The following is a 17,433-nucleotide window of genomic DNA, read 5'->3' as shown; positions in this document are numbered from 1 at the left end:
TGCTATGTGAAAAAAATAAATTTTTGGTGCGTACGGGCAAACGCTCAGAGGAGAAAATAGTGATATTTTTCAAAAGAAAAGTGTAAGAAATACATCTTTCAAAAGGCCTTGCCTCCCAGTTTCACAAAGGACTAAGGCAAAGCACAAGCTAAATGTTACAGAAAATTAAATTTGGACACAAGGGATGAATAGGGGTCTGTCATCCAGAAGGACTCACATTTGTATTATTTGCTCTATTTTTTAAAGTTTTACTTAAACTTAGATTTACTATTTAATTTTTTGAGAGCCCGAAAGATGTGCCTTTCACAGTTAGTATCAGTTTTAAGAACAGTACAAATTATATTTGTTTGTAACACTGTGTTTATAAAGACTTCATTCACTTAATTTGGAAAGAAAATGAAAAATAAAGCCTTCCTGAATCTTGAATGCCAAATTTGTTCCTTTGTTTTGGAATTTTGTTGAGCTCCTTCAGCGCTGTCTTTCTCTTCCCCTGTTTCTGTTGGTAATACCTAGATTTCTATGTACCAGAGCTGGAAAGGCATTAAAGATCCCAGCTTCACCAGTGCATGCATAAAAATAGTCAAGCTGAAATATAAAATTACATATAAAATTACCCATGCACAGCAGTATTAGAAGACTCAAGGCCTGAAGGACTTGGAGAAGCAGTGAAGCTGGTTGCACACACAATGTTTTCAAATGCACAAAATAAGCAACAGAGAAAAATAACGGGGTGAGATTTCCTTTTTGGCTTGCATTTATAGTAATTTCAAGGTGGCAGTGCTACCTCTGTGAGTTTTTCCTTTGATTTTGATCCTCTATGGAAGCTCTCGTTGACCGACGCGTTGGCCTGCCAAGTAGCGTGGAGGTGGCTCGTGGGCTGACCTCTCCCACATTTCTGTTTACCCTTCAACTCGAGTAATTTCTCAGCGTGATGGAGGCACGTCATGCACTATCACGGGAAAGATAAAATAGATAAAAATGTGACCAGGTTACAGCCATAATGTGTCCCGAGACTGTTTGCTAGCAGCTAATTCCCATGCCGTTCCTGCTGGAGATCTTACTAGTTCAGCTGTTTGGTGGGGGTCTTGGTAGCATTTCAGCAACTGAGCATCACTACCAGGGGATTAAAAAGCTGTGGCAGCCTCATGCAATAGAGCAATACTTGTGTTTGTCTGTTTATAATTTGTTTCTATTAGGCTTTTTGTTGTGTATTCATGGCCATGAGCAAATGCTGCAAGATATTGTGGGGAAGGAGGTTTAATTTGGTTAATCCTGTTTTATTCTCATTTCCGTGTAGCTTTTCAAAGGCCACAATGCGGTGCCTATAATGAATTTAAAATGTATTTTTGAATAGTATTGTCTTGCAGGATGTATTGGAAACTCATGTGAATGTGTTTTAATGCTAGATGATAAAAAGAAAGAAAATCATCTGTCTGAAATGCCATTCACATTTACTCTTTCATGCTGGCTGGAAATAGCACCCTGCATACCAAACAGAGGAAGCCCAAGCCTCTTCCTCAAACCTCTAATGTGATCATGATCTTTTTTTCTTGGCTAAAAAAGCATTTTTTCCATTGTTCTCAATAAAAGCTTTTTTTTTCCTGTTTCTCACAACGCCTACTGCACGCTAGATGTAGGCAGTAACTTTCACCAATTATTATTCACTTATGCTCTCTGAACCCGGAAGAGCCCAAATGAAATCATGCATTGAGCCAGGTGCTGTGTTAAACGCAGGGATGATGCCATTCCTGCTTGGGAGAGCGTCCCATCGATGGACAAAGCAAGTAAGAGCCTCGCTCCAGTGAGGTGAGACAACCTGCCCTAGGCATTAACAGTTTTGGGCGTGAAATCCAGGTCTGCTGAGTCCCAGTAAGTCTGTTGCCTTTTAATTTGATTTTGCTGCTTTATTTTTTGTCCCTCAGCGCTGTATACCTCTCACTCGGTAATGGTTGTGCTGTGCTTAGCAGTTAGATAAAAGCTTTCCAGTCACTACGTAGTTGTTCCATATGAGGATGCAGCATTACATGGGTGACCGGGCAAACGTACCGCCTAGATCAGCAATTTGTCGCTCTTGGAAGAGGTGCTTTGTCCTTTAAAGGAATAACTTACTGGTGAAGGCCGGATTCCTGGCTTTCTGTCCCATGTATGTTCAAGGTGTATTTAGGGTGCTGGGCTGAGAAGATCTCATATGATACTCGCACTGTCTCCTTCCTGCTCCTGGTCGAAGACAGCGTCTCTTGCCCCTTGATTTGCTCTAGCTTTGCTCGTGGAGTTAGTGGTGAGCTGATTCAGCTTGTTGAACTGCTCCCCGCAAAACCCAGCAACATGTGAACTGTTTTCTGCTGGGTTAGTGAGTTGAGTCAGCTCTGGGCTTAGATGGTTGTTCTTGTAGGACCATGCTGTGCGCTCTTGTGGGCAAGGCTAAAGTCATGCTGCGATGGCCCTGATTTCCTCTGCAGAGTGATGTAAGACCCTGCTGTTAGTGCAGGGCCAAGGCACACCGTTGAGAACGGAGCCTGGTTTCTTGTGTGTGCTGAAGAGCTATTGACTATTCTCCTGGAAACATGAGGAAGGTGGCTGAACTGCTGGAAAGCAGCTCTGCAGAGAAGGACCTGAGAGGTCCTGGTGGATAACAAGTTAAGCGTGAGGCAGCAATGTGCCCTTGTGGCCAAGAAGGCCCATGGGATCCTGGGGTGCATTAGGCAGAGTGTTGCGGGCAGGTGGAGGGAGGTGATCCTGCCCCTCTGCTCAGCCCTGGTGAGGCCTCACCTGGAGTACTGGGTCCACTTCTGGGCTCCCCAGTACAAGAGAGACATGGAGCTTCTGCAGCAAGTCCAGCGGAGGGCTGCAAAGATGATGAGGGGACTGGAGCATCTCTCCTATGAGGAAAGGCTGAGAGAGCTGAGTTTGTTCAGCTGGAGAAGAGACGACTGAGAGGAGATCTCATCAATGTGTAGAAGTATGTGAAGGGGAGGTGTCGAGAGGATGGGGCTAGCCTCTTCTCCGTGGTGCCCAGCAATAGGACGAGAGGCAACGGGCACAAACTGAGACACAGGAAGGTCCGTCTGAACATGAGGAAAAACTTCTTTGGTGTGAGGGTGACAGAGCACTGGCACAGGTTGCCCAGAGAGGTGGTGGAGTCTCCTTGGCTGGAGATACTCAAAAGCTGCCTGGACGCGATCCTGGGAAATATGCTCTAGAGGACCCTGCTTGAGCAGGGGGGTTGGACTAGATGATCTCCAGAAGTGCCTTCCAACTTCAACCATTCTGTGATTCTGTGATGCCTGTATGGGCTTGGATCAAAGGTCCTTGCAGCCTGTCTCAATGTGTCTGGGATGACACCTGGCAGAGAGGAAGACTTGCTGGGCCGTTGTCCAGGCTGAGGAGTCCCACTAGTGATTTAACAGTTTAATTATGACAAAGAAGTCTTTGCAGCTTTGACATCTCTCTCCTCCTTTTTTCTCTCAGGTGCTACTTGTGGCATCTATCACTTAGTTATCTAAGCATCACGTACCACAGTAGCAACCCTTAGGCTACGTATGTTATCAGTGTTTTAACTGAGAGCACTACTGCGCTTCTGAGGTGACTCCTGCTTCCTGCCTTACTGTTTCAGTGTGCAGAGCAGTTTTGGTGTGCTTCACTCCAGGTGCCCATCACATGTACCCCAACCTGTCGAGGGACGCACAGGTGGAAAGCAGTGATGGTCCTTTAGGTAGCTACGAACTGTGTGTCTGGTGGGGACACTCAGTCCAGAAGACCAGACTAAATGTAGTCCAGAGGTCTGAGACCCTCAGACCTCATAGAGTGTAGCCAAAGGGGCCTCAGCACAAACTACTTTCCTCTCCTGATCATCTGTGATTGCACCGAGGCATTTGTTAATGTAGACATATCCACAGTGGTTTTTATAGTGCTTTTCCTTGTCAGAATGTTTTACAACTATTAAAATTTCTAGAATATCCTCGTGCCACGCCGTTGGTGTGGAATCACGGAGAGGTGATGTGAATTCCAAAAAAGTTTATCGAAGGAGGCATCATCAGGGCATTTGGATGGAAAAGAGGCAGTTTTGGCTTCCTGGCCTGTGTTTAGAGTGGTGTAGGTGCAGCTTCCTGTGCACTGCGGGGTGCTGGCACTGCTGGGCACCACATTCGCTGCACCGCGCTACGGTCGAACCATCTTCTTTCGGATGGTTTCAATTTACCAAAAAAACCCTCTGATTTGGCTGAAACATCTCCTATGCCTTTCAGACAAGGAAAGGGACTTCTTTCCTGTGTTCAGGTTTGGTGCATTTTGTCTGATGACTTGTTGAGAGAACTGATGCGTATGTGACATACGATGGATGTGGTGTTTGTGTTTAAATCCAACTTCTTTTTCACCAGGGAAAAGACAATTGGTCTTCTGAATGGAAATGTTTTTTGAATTTAGCTTTCGTCTGCCAAAGAGAAAGTCTTGTGGTTAAAGCAATGGGAGTTAGGCTGTCGTATTGCATACGCAAGCCCACAGTATATTTATGCACGGTTTAAGGTGCGCATGAGTGCGTCCTGTATCTGCCGCGATAAATAGCACCTGCGTTTAAGGGGAGACATATGTGTATGTGAAGAATTTAAATGCACAAAAGTCAGGAAAGCCTGTGCTGTGGTCCTGGCAGCAATATTGTGCATGTTCATCGTGGTTCAGACTTACCAGTAACTCCAGACACTGCTTGTGCGTAGGAGGACGAAGTTACCAGTGGCTCTGGGAACCATAAAATCCTTATGCTTCCATGTAAATCCCAGCCATAATATTTCATGTACGTTCCTGTTTTGCCCTGATTTTCATGTTTTTAAAGAACTCCGTTGTGCATTGCTGAAGCCACGTCTGCCTTGGCTACTGTTGTAATATGTAACTTTGCATCTGTAGCGTTTTCTTCTGGTGGGCTTTATAAATGTGGTTTTCTTTACTTTGCGAATTGCTCCTTCTGTGCTAACTTGGGTTTGGAGGGAGGCTAATTAATTAAGCAGTAATTGTTGTCAAGTCAGTTGTTGCTAACATTTAGCATTTGACTTGTTTACTCTCCTGAAGTAAAGCTGAAGGAGTTAATGGTCTAAGAAATTGTGCATCAGTCATGAGAGACTTGTTTGGTTTTGGAAAGAATGGTTTTATTTTATGACCTGTAAAACAATAAATAAAAAAAGAAACCCGCAATTTTGAAGAAAGATCATTTGGGGTTCATGTTTGAAATTGTCACTGGATAGCTGTGGAGACAAATGTGTTGCCTAATAAAGCTTAATGGCTGATTTTTCCGTTAATCAGAACTGAGAATGGGCTTCATTAAGATAATTAACTGAGCTGTTGCTTAACTGACAGTCAGTAGACCCAAATTCCCAGGTTACTTGCTTCCCTCTAAATAAAATTTAGAAGAAGATCACCCAGCACTGTTTCGTCATCTTTATTAGATAAATAGAAGTGCTATTAAAATCTTACTGGCTGTTTTATGTCAGTGCATGCCCCTCTTGGTTTCCGATGGGTGGGCAGTGGATAGCGCCTCAATGCACTCTGCAGAGGACCTGATGCTGGGTGCGAGGTCTCGGTGTTCAGCTACAGCCGAAGGCTCTCGCTGGCAGCAAATGCTCCTGTGTCTGCTAGTTTCTGAAGGCTCCGTTATTCTTTGTGGTTGTTTTTGTTGCCCAAAAAGCATCAGCTCCTCCAAGGAGGAGAAGTCCTTGGCTGAACTGGTGGCTGCTTCTTTCTGTTTGCTGCCTGCGGGAAGTGGGATCATGAATCCCGAGCACCTCGGAAGGTAAGTGAGTGTCGGATTACTCTGCTCCGGGTATATTTGGAGGCAGAACAGGCAGCGGTGAAGAAGTTAGGGGAATTAATGGAGATATCTGAACCTTAAATTATTAAATATGCTGTCTAGCTGTCACGTCTGGTTGTAAATCCTTTTCTTTGCAGCTCTTTGTGTCTCGAATTATAACATGGTAAGGCTACCATAAAGTATAGATAAGAGCCTCTGCACAGAAGTCTGCTCTCAGGGTAACATAAGCCTGGCTTCTCATGGTGCTTTTCTCCTTTTTGTCTGCAGAGTTCCCAGTCTTCCACAAGATGAACCCTGTTTACAGCCCCGTCCAACCTGGGGCTCCCTACGGAAACCCCAAGAACATGGCGTATACAGGTAGGTTTGGTATTAAGTGACTGCTTTATGAATGTCCGTATTGCGGGGTTAGAGCAGATGATGATTAACGAGTAGTTAATCCCTTAACCAAGGCGGAAACAGTTTACGGCGGGGAGCCTGACAGGAACGCGACCTGTCAGAAAAACTTTTCAGCAAAGCCCAAGCAGTAAGTTTAGAGAGAATAAATGGACCCAAATTCATAAGAAGAGGATTCCCTGGAAATCTGAAAGAAAAAGATCAAAAGTCTGTAGCTTTAAACAAGCCAAATGCACAAGAAGTTGCTGGGAGAGTTGGGCGGGAACTGGAGGGCTTACCTGCAGGGCTGAATTGAGTCATGTGGGTGCCCATGGTAGAATAATCCCACCGTATGTAGTGAGGATCCCACAGGAGAGAGCCAGTCATTTGGAGAATATGCAGTTGTTAGTATAGATGATGATTGAAACTACGTTATTGACTTTTTTTTGTTTTTAAAGTTATGCATTACTTGAGTTAATCTTCTGTTAAACAGCAAGTCTGATATCTGAGTTTGAAGTCCATCTTTTGAATTGACTGAATTGTCTAACAATGTCATCTTTAGTACTTGAAAAAGGCATTGAAATATGTTTACCATAGTTATATAACTAATGGTGGGCTAAAATGTACTAATACGGAGAGAATCTAGCTCAGAGAGGAAATAGTGCTTTGGAAAAAAGTATTCTCAGCATGGGTATATCTGTGGTCTTCCTTGTGAAGATATCTACCAGCAGATGTTCTTCTGATCTGGTAGGCATCTTATAAAATTAGCCTTGGAAGGTCCCTTCCTCTAACGTTTTGTTGAATGTAATTAGCAATTAAGCGCCATCTTGCATTAACGCTTCCTTCTTTATGCTGGCATTGCGAGTTGTCTGGGTTGACTTCTCCCCAAAGTGGGAAACTGGTGGGAAGAGCGCTTTTGTGGAGTAAAGTGGTCAACAGCAAATGGGAATGAACATCAAACAATATCTCAGCTACTTCATTTACAAAATATTCCTATCGACTTTGGTAGATATTTCTGCCAGTAGATGGGTACGGTTGGCTGTATTGCGATGAGGAGGCCTGCCTGATACTCCGCGGAGTGGAGAGTTCCTCAAAGAGGCTGTGCCCCATTTTTTATTCACGCTTTTTTTCCTCCCCCCGTAAAATGTATGCGTGCTGCTTTGTTGGAGATACTGTAGCTCAGGGGAACTTTGGTCTCACAGTCAAAGCACTAGAGGCTTAGAAACAATTTGTCTGTGCAGAATAGTCTCTTCAGAAATACCCCCATCCTGTGAAGGACTGCAGATTCCAGCATTGCTGGGTGGTCGGATGAGCTCGTAAGTGCACAGTTATTTCCCTGCACTAGAAAGTAACAGGGATTTTGTGCTTTCCAGCACATGGATGGTTTTGAATAAGTCTTCCTCGCTCTCACTTTAGTTTTCTTTGTGTTTGTTCAAAATTCCACATTAATATCCCTTCAACGTATATTTTGTCTCTCGGCTTCCAAACCATCCCAAATGTTTTAGGAGCTGCCTTCCTGACACTTGGTAAGACAATTTTCCTTAAATATTGAGGTGCGACTTGTATAGAGTTTGTAACTTGACCTTTCTGGAAGGAGAATTTCAAAGGGTAATTTCTATTTTAAACAAATGAATTCTATGTGACTGCATGCTGAATAAGTCAAATGGCAACATTAAGAGAAAATTATCTTCTAAGTGAATTTTACTTTGTCAAAAACCTGCTGGTTAATCACCACAGACGTTATTCTGTGCACTTACATATATGTAAAACTCCTGTCTGCCTTGGCCGCCTTGCTCTAGCTCTGGTGGTGATCTTGGTACTTGGCCCCCCCGAAAGTAGCACTTCAGCTGTTTGTGGCTTCCAGGATTCGTGGTGAATGAAGAGAAATGAGTGGCAGATGTGGAAGATGACCTGGGTGGGGGAGGACACTCAACACAAGGGCAGATCAGACCTGAAAAAATACCATAAGATCCTTAGGAATGTCAATGAAAACACAGGAACGTGAAGGTTCAAGTGGCCGTCATGTGTGTTTGAACACTGGACACAAAAGCTGTAGCTGAACTGTACAAGTACTTGATTTCCCCATAGCACAGCTGTGACATTAAGTGTCAGTGGGCTGAATTCTTCCCATCAAGTCCCAAAATAGATAATAGGACAAAAAGCATTCAACCTAAGAGCTGTTGTCTTTCCTAGGCAAGCAGAATTACAAAACCTCTTTTAAATATGAATTCATGTCAATATTTAATGGAAAACCTAAAGATTTTTTTGCACAAGTGGGGAAAATATCACAAGTCTTGTCCTATAAACATCAGAGGCCGACCACTCTTGAGGGTGGTCTCAAGACTTATTAAAGAAAGCTGCCACGTCTCTTACATGAGAAATGCAAAGTTATGCCCATCTAATGCAGTCTATGCTTAGACTTCATTTACAGTTCTTTAACTTGCTTTGTTAAGCTCTGTGTCAGCTTATTGTGTAATCACAAGCTATTCTGGAGGATGTTTAAACTAATGCAGACCAACGAGATGGGTTTTTCACAAGAGAACTATGAAGTTGGGGAATTTGTAGGCACTTCTCAAATTGCTTTGCATGCAACTAATTAAAGCATATGACACAGTTAGATCTGGAAGGGACATTGACTCCCATCCCTTATGCGACCCCCCTCCAAGGCCATGGGTTTGGATGTTAAAGGACCGTCACAGTTGTGACCGTCGGCCAACAGCTGAAAGGGAGATGGTTCACTTGTAGCCTCTCATTCGACGGAGCACACAAGCAAACCGTGAGACAAAGTTTATAACGTCTATCCTGAAAATTTGATTTGAGATGTCATTTCAAAAACAATGTTTTCCATATCTCTCTCATCTTTTTGCAGTACTAGGGGGAACTGCCGGCAACGCTGTAGTACCAGGAACCTCATGGACTTGCAGGAAGCGTCCTCTGTGTGAATGGCCCTGGATAGTTTCCGTGTTACTTAGTTGTGTGTTTTGCATGATGGGTTTCTTTTGGAAGGAATAAGAAAGGAAAAGAAGGAAACCCACAAGCCCACTTAACTAGAAATTTGCTTTTAATCAGTAGTGTTACATTTGAAAAAAATTATTCCCAGCTTGATATTAAGCAAGCCATGGAAACTGAAAACACTACTGAAGTGTAATAAAGTTGAGGTAAAGGTTGTTAGCCATAAGCTATGTTCTTTGTTCACTTTAGAGTTCAATTTTTTTCACCCCATACCTGGTATAGCACATATATTACTTAAATTTTTGTCTTTAAAGATCATGCATAAGCCATTAATTTCTAGCCGTAAGGGATAAAACTCAAGTGGGATATATGCAGAGAGAAAACCAGGATAGTAATCAGGGTAATGGCAATTTAAATTCTGCTGTCTTGTGGCTTTTGAGTATTAAATGTGCATGCTTTATATAGAATAGATTGCTTTTGATTTAAATAATCAGGTTTAATTTGATTTTTCTTTTTGTTTTCACTTGTTTGTTATTCTCCTTACTCAGTGGTCTAGTGCGAGATGCTGATTTGAAAATAAGTTAACATTTTTCACACTGCATTGGCTGGTCGTTTGTTGAGGAGAATAAGGAATCCTTTGCGCATATTTAAGCACTTGAAGTACCATACATTAATTCAGACTCTTAATTTTTCCATTCTGATTTTCTTTACGGAAAACATGAAGGACAGTTTATATTTCCTACATGATTTTCAAAGTGCAATCTGAATCAGATTTTTAAAAATATTTTATTTATTTATTTAGTTAGTTAACTGGGCATTTGAATTAAGTTAAACACTGCAGCAAAAAAAAGTTTTAAAGTAAAGTAGCTAAGTGAAGCAAAGGCCTTTATTAGTAATAATATCCTCTGTGCCCAACTGCAGATGCCGGATCCTCGGAATAACAGGTTGAGGCAACTTTGGCTAAGGCACGTGTGTCCTTTGCGTGTGCCAATCTCGCAGCAAAGAGGCCAGCTCGCTGGCACGGAGTCAGAGACAACGACTCGGGCTCTATTTTGACTTAGAAAAAGTTTTTTGTTATAGCTTACGCCAGTATCGTTCTCCCTAGCAAAAACTGATGAATACGCTGAGAAGATGCTGTGGTTCGTGAGCCTTTGCTAGAATGACTGTAATTGCTGCGGTTGCTATTAAATAATGACTGTCAGTAAAATCCGAAAGTCTCAAGAAGTGAAGCTGGTTAGTAAACCTGCAAGGAGCTTGCGTTGCAGAGCCCTCGTGCCAGATGCTTTGCAGGGCCTGTGATGGCAACGGCGCAGACGGGAGCTGGTGCCTGGCGAAGCTTTTGCTGGTAAAAGTCCTTCGTTTGTTTTGGACAAACAACCCTGTAGAGGCTGGCTGTGCCCTGAAGCGATATTTGTATTTTCTTTCTCTGTAGTTACTGAAGGAAAGAAGCACTTTGACCCTGCTGTGTCTTGCAGAGCACCTGGTCACCTAGATTCAGATTTGTTTTGCCCAATTTTAGATATCTACAACATGCACATGTGTCTTTGAGTGATCCCCTGTGCTGCTTTAATAGTAAGGGGCAAGAAATTTAGATGTTTCCTTTACGAGACGCTGGATTGTGTCCTAGAAGTGCTTGTGCCTCTCTGACAGTGAGAGGTGTGCTGACAACCTGCTCAGACGTAGGCAGCTACACAAAGTGATCTTTGTTTGGTCGCAAGTCCTATCGCAGAGATTTGTATCTGAATAACTTACTGTGGGTCTGCTAAAACTGTGAAAACAGTTTTAGAGAGGTTATATCTTGTCCAGGTTATGTGCCTAGCCCTTGAGAGGGAAGGGAACGGCAAAAGCGTCTTCAGAGGTGAGTATATATGAGACAAAGCAAAATTTTTCTCTCTAGGTCTGCTCCCACCATGGGGAAAATGTGCACAGCGTTGCCTGCTGCCAGCCAGCTGCGTTGGCTGTTTCCCAAACACCAAGTTACTCTTCCTGCTCCGATCTAATCCCCGCAGCTGGTGCCAGTCACTGGGGTCTGTCCTCAAGGCCGTCCGATCCGGGTTGTTTGGACTAGCGAGGAAAGCTGGTTGGAAGCAACGTGGCTTCTTCTGACCTCCAGAGAGCCTCTTCCAACCTCTTCCATCTCGCTAGTGGAAGGGTTGGGGATGTGCAGCTTGTGACAACATGGCAGTGAGCAAGGGAAGCAAGTCTCCAAGGAGGAGGATCGCACCTCAATAAGGGCTGTAGAGCAGACTCCCAGATCTCTCCAGTGTCTTTCAGGAGCCAGCGGGCAGTAAGGGTAGGTCATGGAGTACGCATGTGAGCGGCTGTCGTCAAGAAACGTTGTACACTAAGCAGGGTGCTTATTCTGCCTCTGTTTATTGACTGATGGCTTTCTGCTGCCCAGAAGGGGTTATTTAGCATGCTTCATGTTGCTTTTGATCTGTGCTCTACCTCTTCGAGATGCCGACTCACATGCAATGGTGGTGATGGTTTTGGGGACACTCTTGAATGAAACACAATGTACTGCTGTCCGAGAGGGAACTTGAGATGCAAGAGCAGGTCCTTTCTTGAGAGACGTGCTCTGTACCAACGGGTCTGTAAGAACTTCACTTCTGTATGGAGTGTGCTCCTGCAGGGGCCCCATCTCCAACCCACAAACTCGCAATGGGTTTCCACAGATATTTCTTAGGGTCAGTGTCAGCCTGTCTGTAAGGTGACAGTTTATCCTTTTAAGCAGTGTGTAACGTCCTTAAATCTTGACAATATGCGGTCTGGTAACTCAGCCTTCTTCAACCTCTGTTGCATGTCCTACTCAGGAATCCCAATCGCAGTGTTTGAATGTGATGGATGCCCCAGTTCCCGCGTCCTCTGCCTCCCCGGAAGCTCTTCTCTAGCCCCATTGGTCAAGCAGGACCTCCTCCTTCCCACTTCTTTGCAGTGGGATTTTCCCCCGCCTCTTTTACCAGTAACAGATCCATCTCCTTCAGGCATTTAGGTCTCTGCCGTGGGTCTTCTGCTGCTTCTCCCCTCAGTTCTTAGCTTGCAGAGGCAGAAGGTGACAACCCTCCGTTGCCCCTTCTCGGGCTTTGTGGAGTGAAGGGTTATCAGCAAGCCCCTCCACTGCTCTTCTGGTCCTTCCTCTCCTTGCATTGCTCTGTCCCTGACATTTTTCACTCCGTCTCAGGTATTTTACTTTCTTCTCTTTTCCACCCTTTCAGCCTGGTGCAGCTGGTGAGCACCTGCGCAAGGACGGGTGCACCAGGCTCCTCTTGTTAGAAGGACCCCGACGCCCTTAATAAAAGGCCTTTGCGCGCCTGGGGTCTGCTTCGTTGCACTTCCAAAGTGGATTAACCTAAACTGCCCGGATGCGGCTTTAGGAAGCCTCTGCAGCACCCTAATGTGAAATAAATATTCCAGGGGAGGCACTTGATGATTTTTGCACAAGATTTGCCCAAGTATTTTGGGGAAGCGGAAGAGGAGCCTAAAGCAAATAAGACCCTGAATCATAGCTATACTGCGCCTCTGATCTTGCTGCAAGATGCGATATGTTTCGTAGATGTTCTTCCTGAAGTAATGGATGCTGCTGCTTCAGCTTAAAGCATAGAACATTTTTATAATTCTTAATCATTTAGGGGAAAGTCCTATCTAATAGATTTATAATTTTTTAATGTAGAAAAGCATGCTGTCTCCCTGGGTCAGTGGCACCTTTTTGATACTACCTGCAAGGTCTGGGTTCATTTGCTTTCCAATTTAGTTGGTCTTCCTGCTTCTTCAAGTGGCAATCTCTCCACGAGATGTTTGTCACTCTCATACACTGCTCTCATAATTTTGAGATTTACAACGTTAACTCGGTTTCTGTTGTAAGATTCGGTGATGCGATGTCTGTGGCTGGTAGACAAAGACCTTAGGGGAGCAGAAACGTGCCTGTTCCGTCCAAAGCCCTCGACGTGGCTCCGCAGGGCACTGCCTGCGAGGATTTCCCAGAGGACCTTACACAACCCACCTTGCTCCTTCCTAAAGGCAGAAGTTGGGTTGTTCTCCGCAAGGTGAAGCCACGACGTTTGTGTTGCCATAATGATTAACGGAGGGAATTGGCCTCGTCCGTCCTCCGGTAATCGGTTTTGTTGGCAGGACAATAGGTGTGCGATTCTTGTTTGTATTTTCATCCTAATCTGTGCAATTTGCATCGATCGCTGAAGCGCGGACGTCAGTGCGGCGCATTAGCACTGACCCGCGTTGCGCTCCCGGCTGTGCGGTTCGGTTAAGTTATTGGCGTATTGAAAGCCAGTGGCCTCCCATTTCGGAGGAGGCTGAAGGATGCTCTGATAGGATTTTGACAGTCGATTTTTAATCCTCCTTTGCATACTCCTTGTGGGACGAAGATAATTCCAGGTTTAATTTCAGCCTTTCTTATTCACTTAAAATTAAAAGTTTGCTGTGTTATTCTCTGGGAAGGCTGCGCCTTTGATAACAGATTAGTTCCTTGGCCAAGAAAACCGAGTTCTCTTAGAGCTGCTGAGTGTGAAGAGGGATAAACTAGTTTTTTCTCCCTCCCTTTTTTATTGTCTTTATTTTTTGGGCATTCCTCAGCACATTTGTGGAGCACCGAGGAGCGCTATGCCGCGAAAGGAGACCGGGCTGGAGCGCGCTCCTCTCTAACTCAGCACTTGTGAGAGCTGGATGCCTCCCTGCCTCTCCCATTGCCTGCGAAATACCCTCTCGGGGTTTAATTAGGTGATCCATTGCTTACCGGTTCGGTAAACTTTAAACTGTGTTCGGGGTGTTGAATTGATTTCAGGGTGATTAAAAATGTATGAAGTGGGTACAGTGAATATTTTTCCTCTGGCATTTCTTCGTGTTTGTTAATTGGCATGTATAAAGCAGGCAGGAGCATCCTACTTGGCAAGGAGAAGGACGAGCTCTGTCTTAGGTAGAGCCTGGTAATTTTTTATGTTGAAGTGCCTCATTTTGGTGTGGTAATGCCACCGGGCGCCTTGCTGAATTTCTCCACGTTGGAAGCTGATGGAGTTGCAGCTCTCTGGTTAGCTGCTCAAGGATCACTAATTCACTTTGTAATAAATTAACTTAGAGAGCTTCCTGAAGTCATGAAAAGCATAAAATCCTATGGAAATGAGGTAGAAGGGTGGGGTTTTTTTTTTTTTTTTTTCAGTTGTTTGGGGAGTGAGGGAGAAGGAAGCAGAGGGTTATTGGTGAGTTTAGGGTTATTTATTAGTATGGGCAATAGCTCGAGTTCTCCTCCCGGGGCAGCAACGTTGGTAAGTTGTCCGTGTGCACTTCCACGTGGCCGTGCACGAGTCGCGGTGCAAAGCGAGTCGCGGTACACGGACGTTTGGGTGTAGCATCCTTGAGTTTCAACACAAAAGCCTTCCTACTTTGTGTTCGCTTTTAGAAATGGGGAGTGGACCCTAACTTGTCATTAAAAGCATCATGAAGCTCCCTTTAAGAAAAGAGAAGGGGGAGTCCTGACATTTCATTACAGATGCTTGGAAGCTCGACTGCTTTGGAGACCTGTCTGGATAACATCAACCTTTCAGGCGGCTTCCTAGAAACTCAGGGTAATATTGGTGGCCCCTTGTTTAGTATGGGAGCTGTTTGTATAAGGTTTCACATGCTTTCAAGTTTCGCAGTATTGCAAATAAACAGAAGGGTCTCGAATCTTAAAAGCAAACAAAGCTCATTTTCTCTTTTCCTGAATGAGCCCATTGTGCGCCTCTTAATCCCGAGCACTTGGTGAGCGTGGGGAAGTGTTTTGTGCTGCGCCTCATTTCTTAGCTACAATATCAATTTTGGTTTTTTCCGTAGTGGAAAAGAAATAAAAAAGTTTGCGTGACTCAGGCTGAAGAGAGTATGTATATGGCAGAGAAGCAAAAAGACTAGGAGGGAAAAAACACCCAGAGATGGCCTTGGTGATATATTTTGAAGAAGAAAATAGTCCTTAGTTTAAAGTAAACAAAAGGTGAAAAGAGAATTAAACATTTTCTTATACATCGGTTACTTCTGTAGTTTACTGGAATTCTTCACAACTTTGGGGGAGAAATAATCTTTATTTTTAAGCACAAGCTCTATGAAAGCTCATTCACACAGCGGGAACAAGTTCTGACCGACAATTTGGGCGTTCAGGGCGTATGCGCACGGTTTAAACTGGTGAACGTGAACCTTTCTGTATTATTTCCTAGTCTCTGTATATCACAGAATGAGGTTCTATTTTTTGGTGATTTTGTTTATAGTGTTTCTAAGCAGTCTTACTTGTTTTTTTCTTTTTCATTGTTGCCATCACGGTGGATTTTTTAGACCATTTGAAATGTTTCTTGTTGCAGGTTCCCTTTACTTCCATACGGATAGTTGACTCTGTCTGCTTCATTACTAATGTATACATGTTTCATTCTCTTCATTTTTTTTTCCCATGTAGCTCTGTCTGCTCTGTTTCTTGATGACAATTTGATGTTCCTCAAAAGTTTTTTTGATATTCCTCAAATTTATCTGTGTCATATGAATGTGCTCAAAGCTGAACCTGGTGTGTTAGGCTTCTTCCACCTGTCCTATTAAAGGAGGACTGTTGCCTGCCTTGTTGCATGACATGAACCTCTATATGTGCAGTCAAAGATCACACTGGCCATCTTCAGATGATCTGGGTAGCAGTTTGGGTCTCCATGCCTCTAGGTCACATTGCAAGGTCATGCTTGGTTTACTGTACATCAAATCTTTAAACTTCTTTGGGTCTCATTGCTCTCCAACCCCCCCAATCTATTCCTGCCCTCCTCTTCCCTATCTGAGGATATCCAGTTTTCTCAACTGAGAAAGCTGCTGCTATGGACTTTGTTCATGCTGTGAACTCTCTCTACAGAGAGGTTATTTCAGAGACCTCCCTCTCTCTGTTTCCACCTAGCACCCCACCTCCTCTTTCTCTCATAATGTCAAAGCGTCTCCGTACCCATTTTAGCAATGGTGGAAAAGCTGTTAAATCAGTTTTGCTAATATTTGCCTGCTGGAAGTGAAGAACACTGGCATCGGTTTCCAGAAGTCCATCAGCGATGGCTAAGTGGGTCAGTGATTCTCCGCAGAGCACAGTTCGGGAGCCTCGGCTCTGCATGCTGGGGAGCTGGAGGGTGACCTTATAATCGCATGAACGTGAGACTGCGGTGGGTAATAAAACGACATGAAAAAAATGTCTCCTAGCACCTAAAATCAGGGGCCGATTTGGAATCTGTCAGTTGTCGGTTAAAATCTCAGCGTTTCTACAATAAGTGACTCTTTTTTGCATAATTTTTTCTACCGTTTGCAGTTGAAAGTCGTATCCTTGCTTGCTTTTTTCTGCACATACTTGCACGCTCCACATTCAATACCTGTTAAATCCCCGGGTGCTTCAATTAAATGATTGAAAATAGGCTCCGATACTGCTTCATGATCTGCACAAAATGCTTAGTATTTGTTGCCTCCCCCCTCCCTTTTTTTTTTTTGTCTGGTGCAGCAAATATGTCATTGGGTATTTGTTGCTGTTGTATTTCTGTAGTCGGAAGGTAATAAATTAAAATTTTGGGGCTTAACTTCTGGAAGCATGTTTGTAGATTAAATATTGAATTTTTCTCCTCTCCCGGCGCACAATTGTTTTTCACGCTGTGTGCAGTCAGTGTGATGCAGCACAGAGCTCTGCCTTCATATACAGAAACAGGATCCGGTCCGGGGTTATAAAAGCCTTTTATAAGCTTAAGCAATGGCTCCCCGGTTTGTACCGGCTCTGTAAATTACCGAGTCTATTTTTTTCTACTCTGCTTTGTACCGAATAGCTTAATGTGCATCGGCTTTCCCGAAGCGGCGCATTTAGCTCCGGCGCGTTAATATGTTTTGATACGCTGTTTGCGTGAGCTTGAGCCGAGCCTGAAACTGGAACGGGGTGCTGCTGCCACCCGAACCCCTGGGCATGCTTGTCCGGGGGAGCGCGTGCCCGCCTGGCCCTCTCCGCGCTTGCTGGCATTGGGCCTCGTTTCATCTCGCGTAGCACTGGGCTGGAATTTTAATGTCGCCGCGGCCAGAGATGATTTATTAGATCCCAAAGCCCTGGCTCAGAGCGCAGGAAGAAAATATTGCATCAGTGAGCTTGCTTGGCACCGCTCAAATAAATGAGTCCTGAAAGACTCTTTAGTGTTACGGCCTTTTTTTATTTTTCTCTTTTGCCTCCCGTTGCCCCCACCGTTCCTCCCCGAGCCCCAGGTTCCTGCCAGTGGTGGAAAGCGCTGGTTTCCCTGCTGGAACGAAGACCGCGCATTTGCTGTCTTCGGTGCTTTTTACGATAAACATCT

At 44.3% G+C, this 17,433-nt stretch overlaps 1 protein-coding gene across 8 annotated transcripts in view; it reads left to right on the top strand.

The window, feature by feature from the left end:
• FAM168A (family with sequence similarity 168 member A) overlaps positions 1-17,433 on the top strand; it is a 193,050-nt gene that overhangs the window by 90,291 nt on the left and 85,326 nt on the right. For 7 of the 8 annotated variants that reach the window (XM_068930790.1, XM_068930793.1, XM_068930791.1 and 4 more), the window contains one exon: positions 6,062-6,151. In XM_068930790.1, the coding sequence (XP_068786891.1) occupies positions 6,082-6,151 (70 nt within the window). In that variant the 5' untranslated portion in view covers positions 6,062-6,081. Of the gene's footprint in view, positions 1-5,671; positions 5,777-6,061; positions 6,152-17,433 lie in introns of those variants that run through there. The other variant, XM_068930794.1, reaches the window with a different exon arrangement.

The sequence above is a fragment of the Struthio camelus genome, chromosome 1, assembly GCF_040807025.1.
Source record: "Struthio camelus isolate bStrCam1 chromosome 1, bStrCam1.hap1, whole genome shotgun sequence".
Taxonomy (NCBI): domain Eukaryota; kingdom Metazoa; phylum Chordata; class Aves; order Struthioniformes; family Struthionidae; genus Struthio; species Struthio camelus.
Note: the sequence above shows the minus strand (reverse complement) of the source record. Positions and strands in the feature narration are given on the sequence as shown.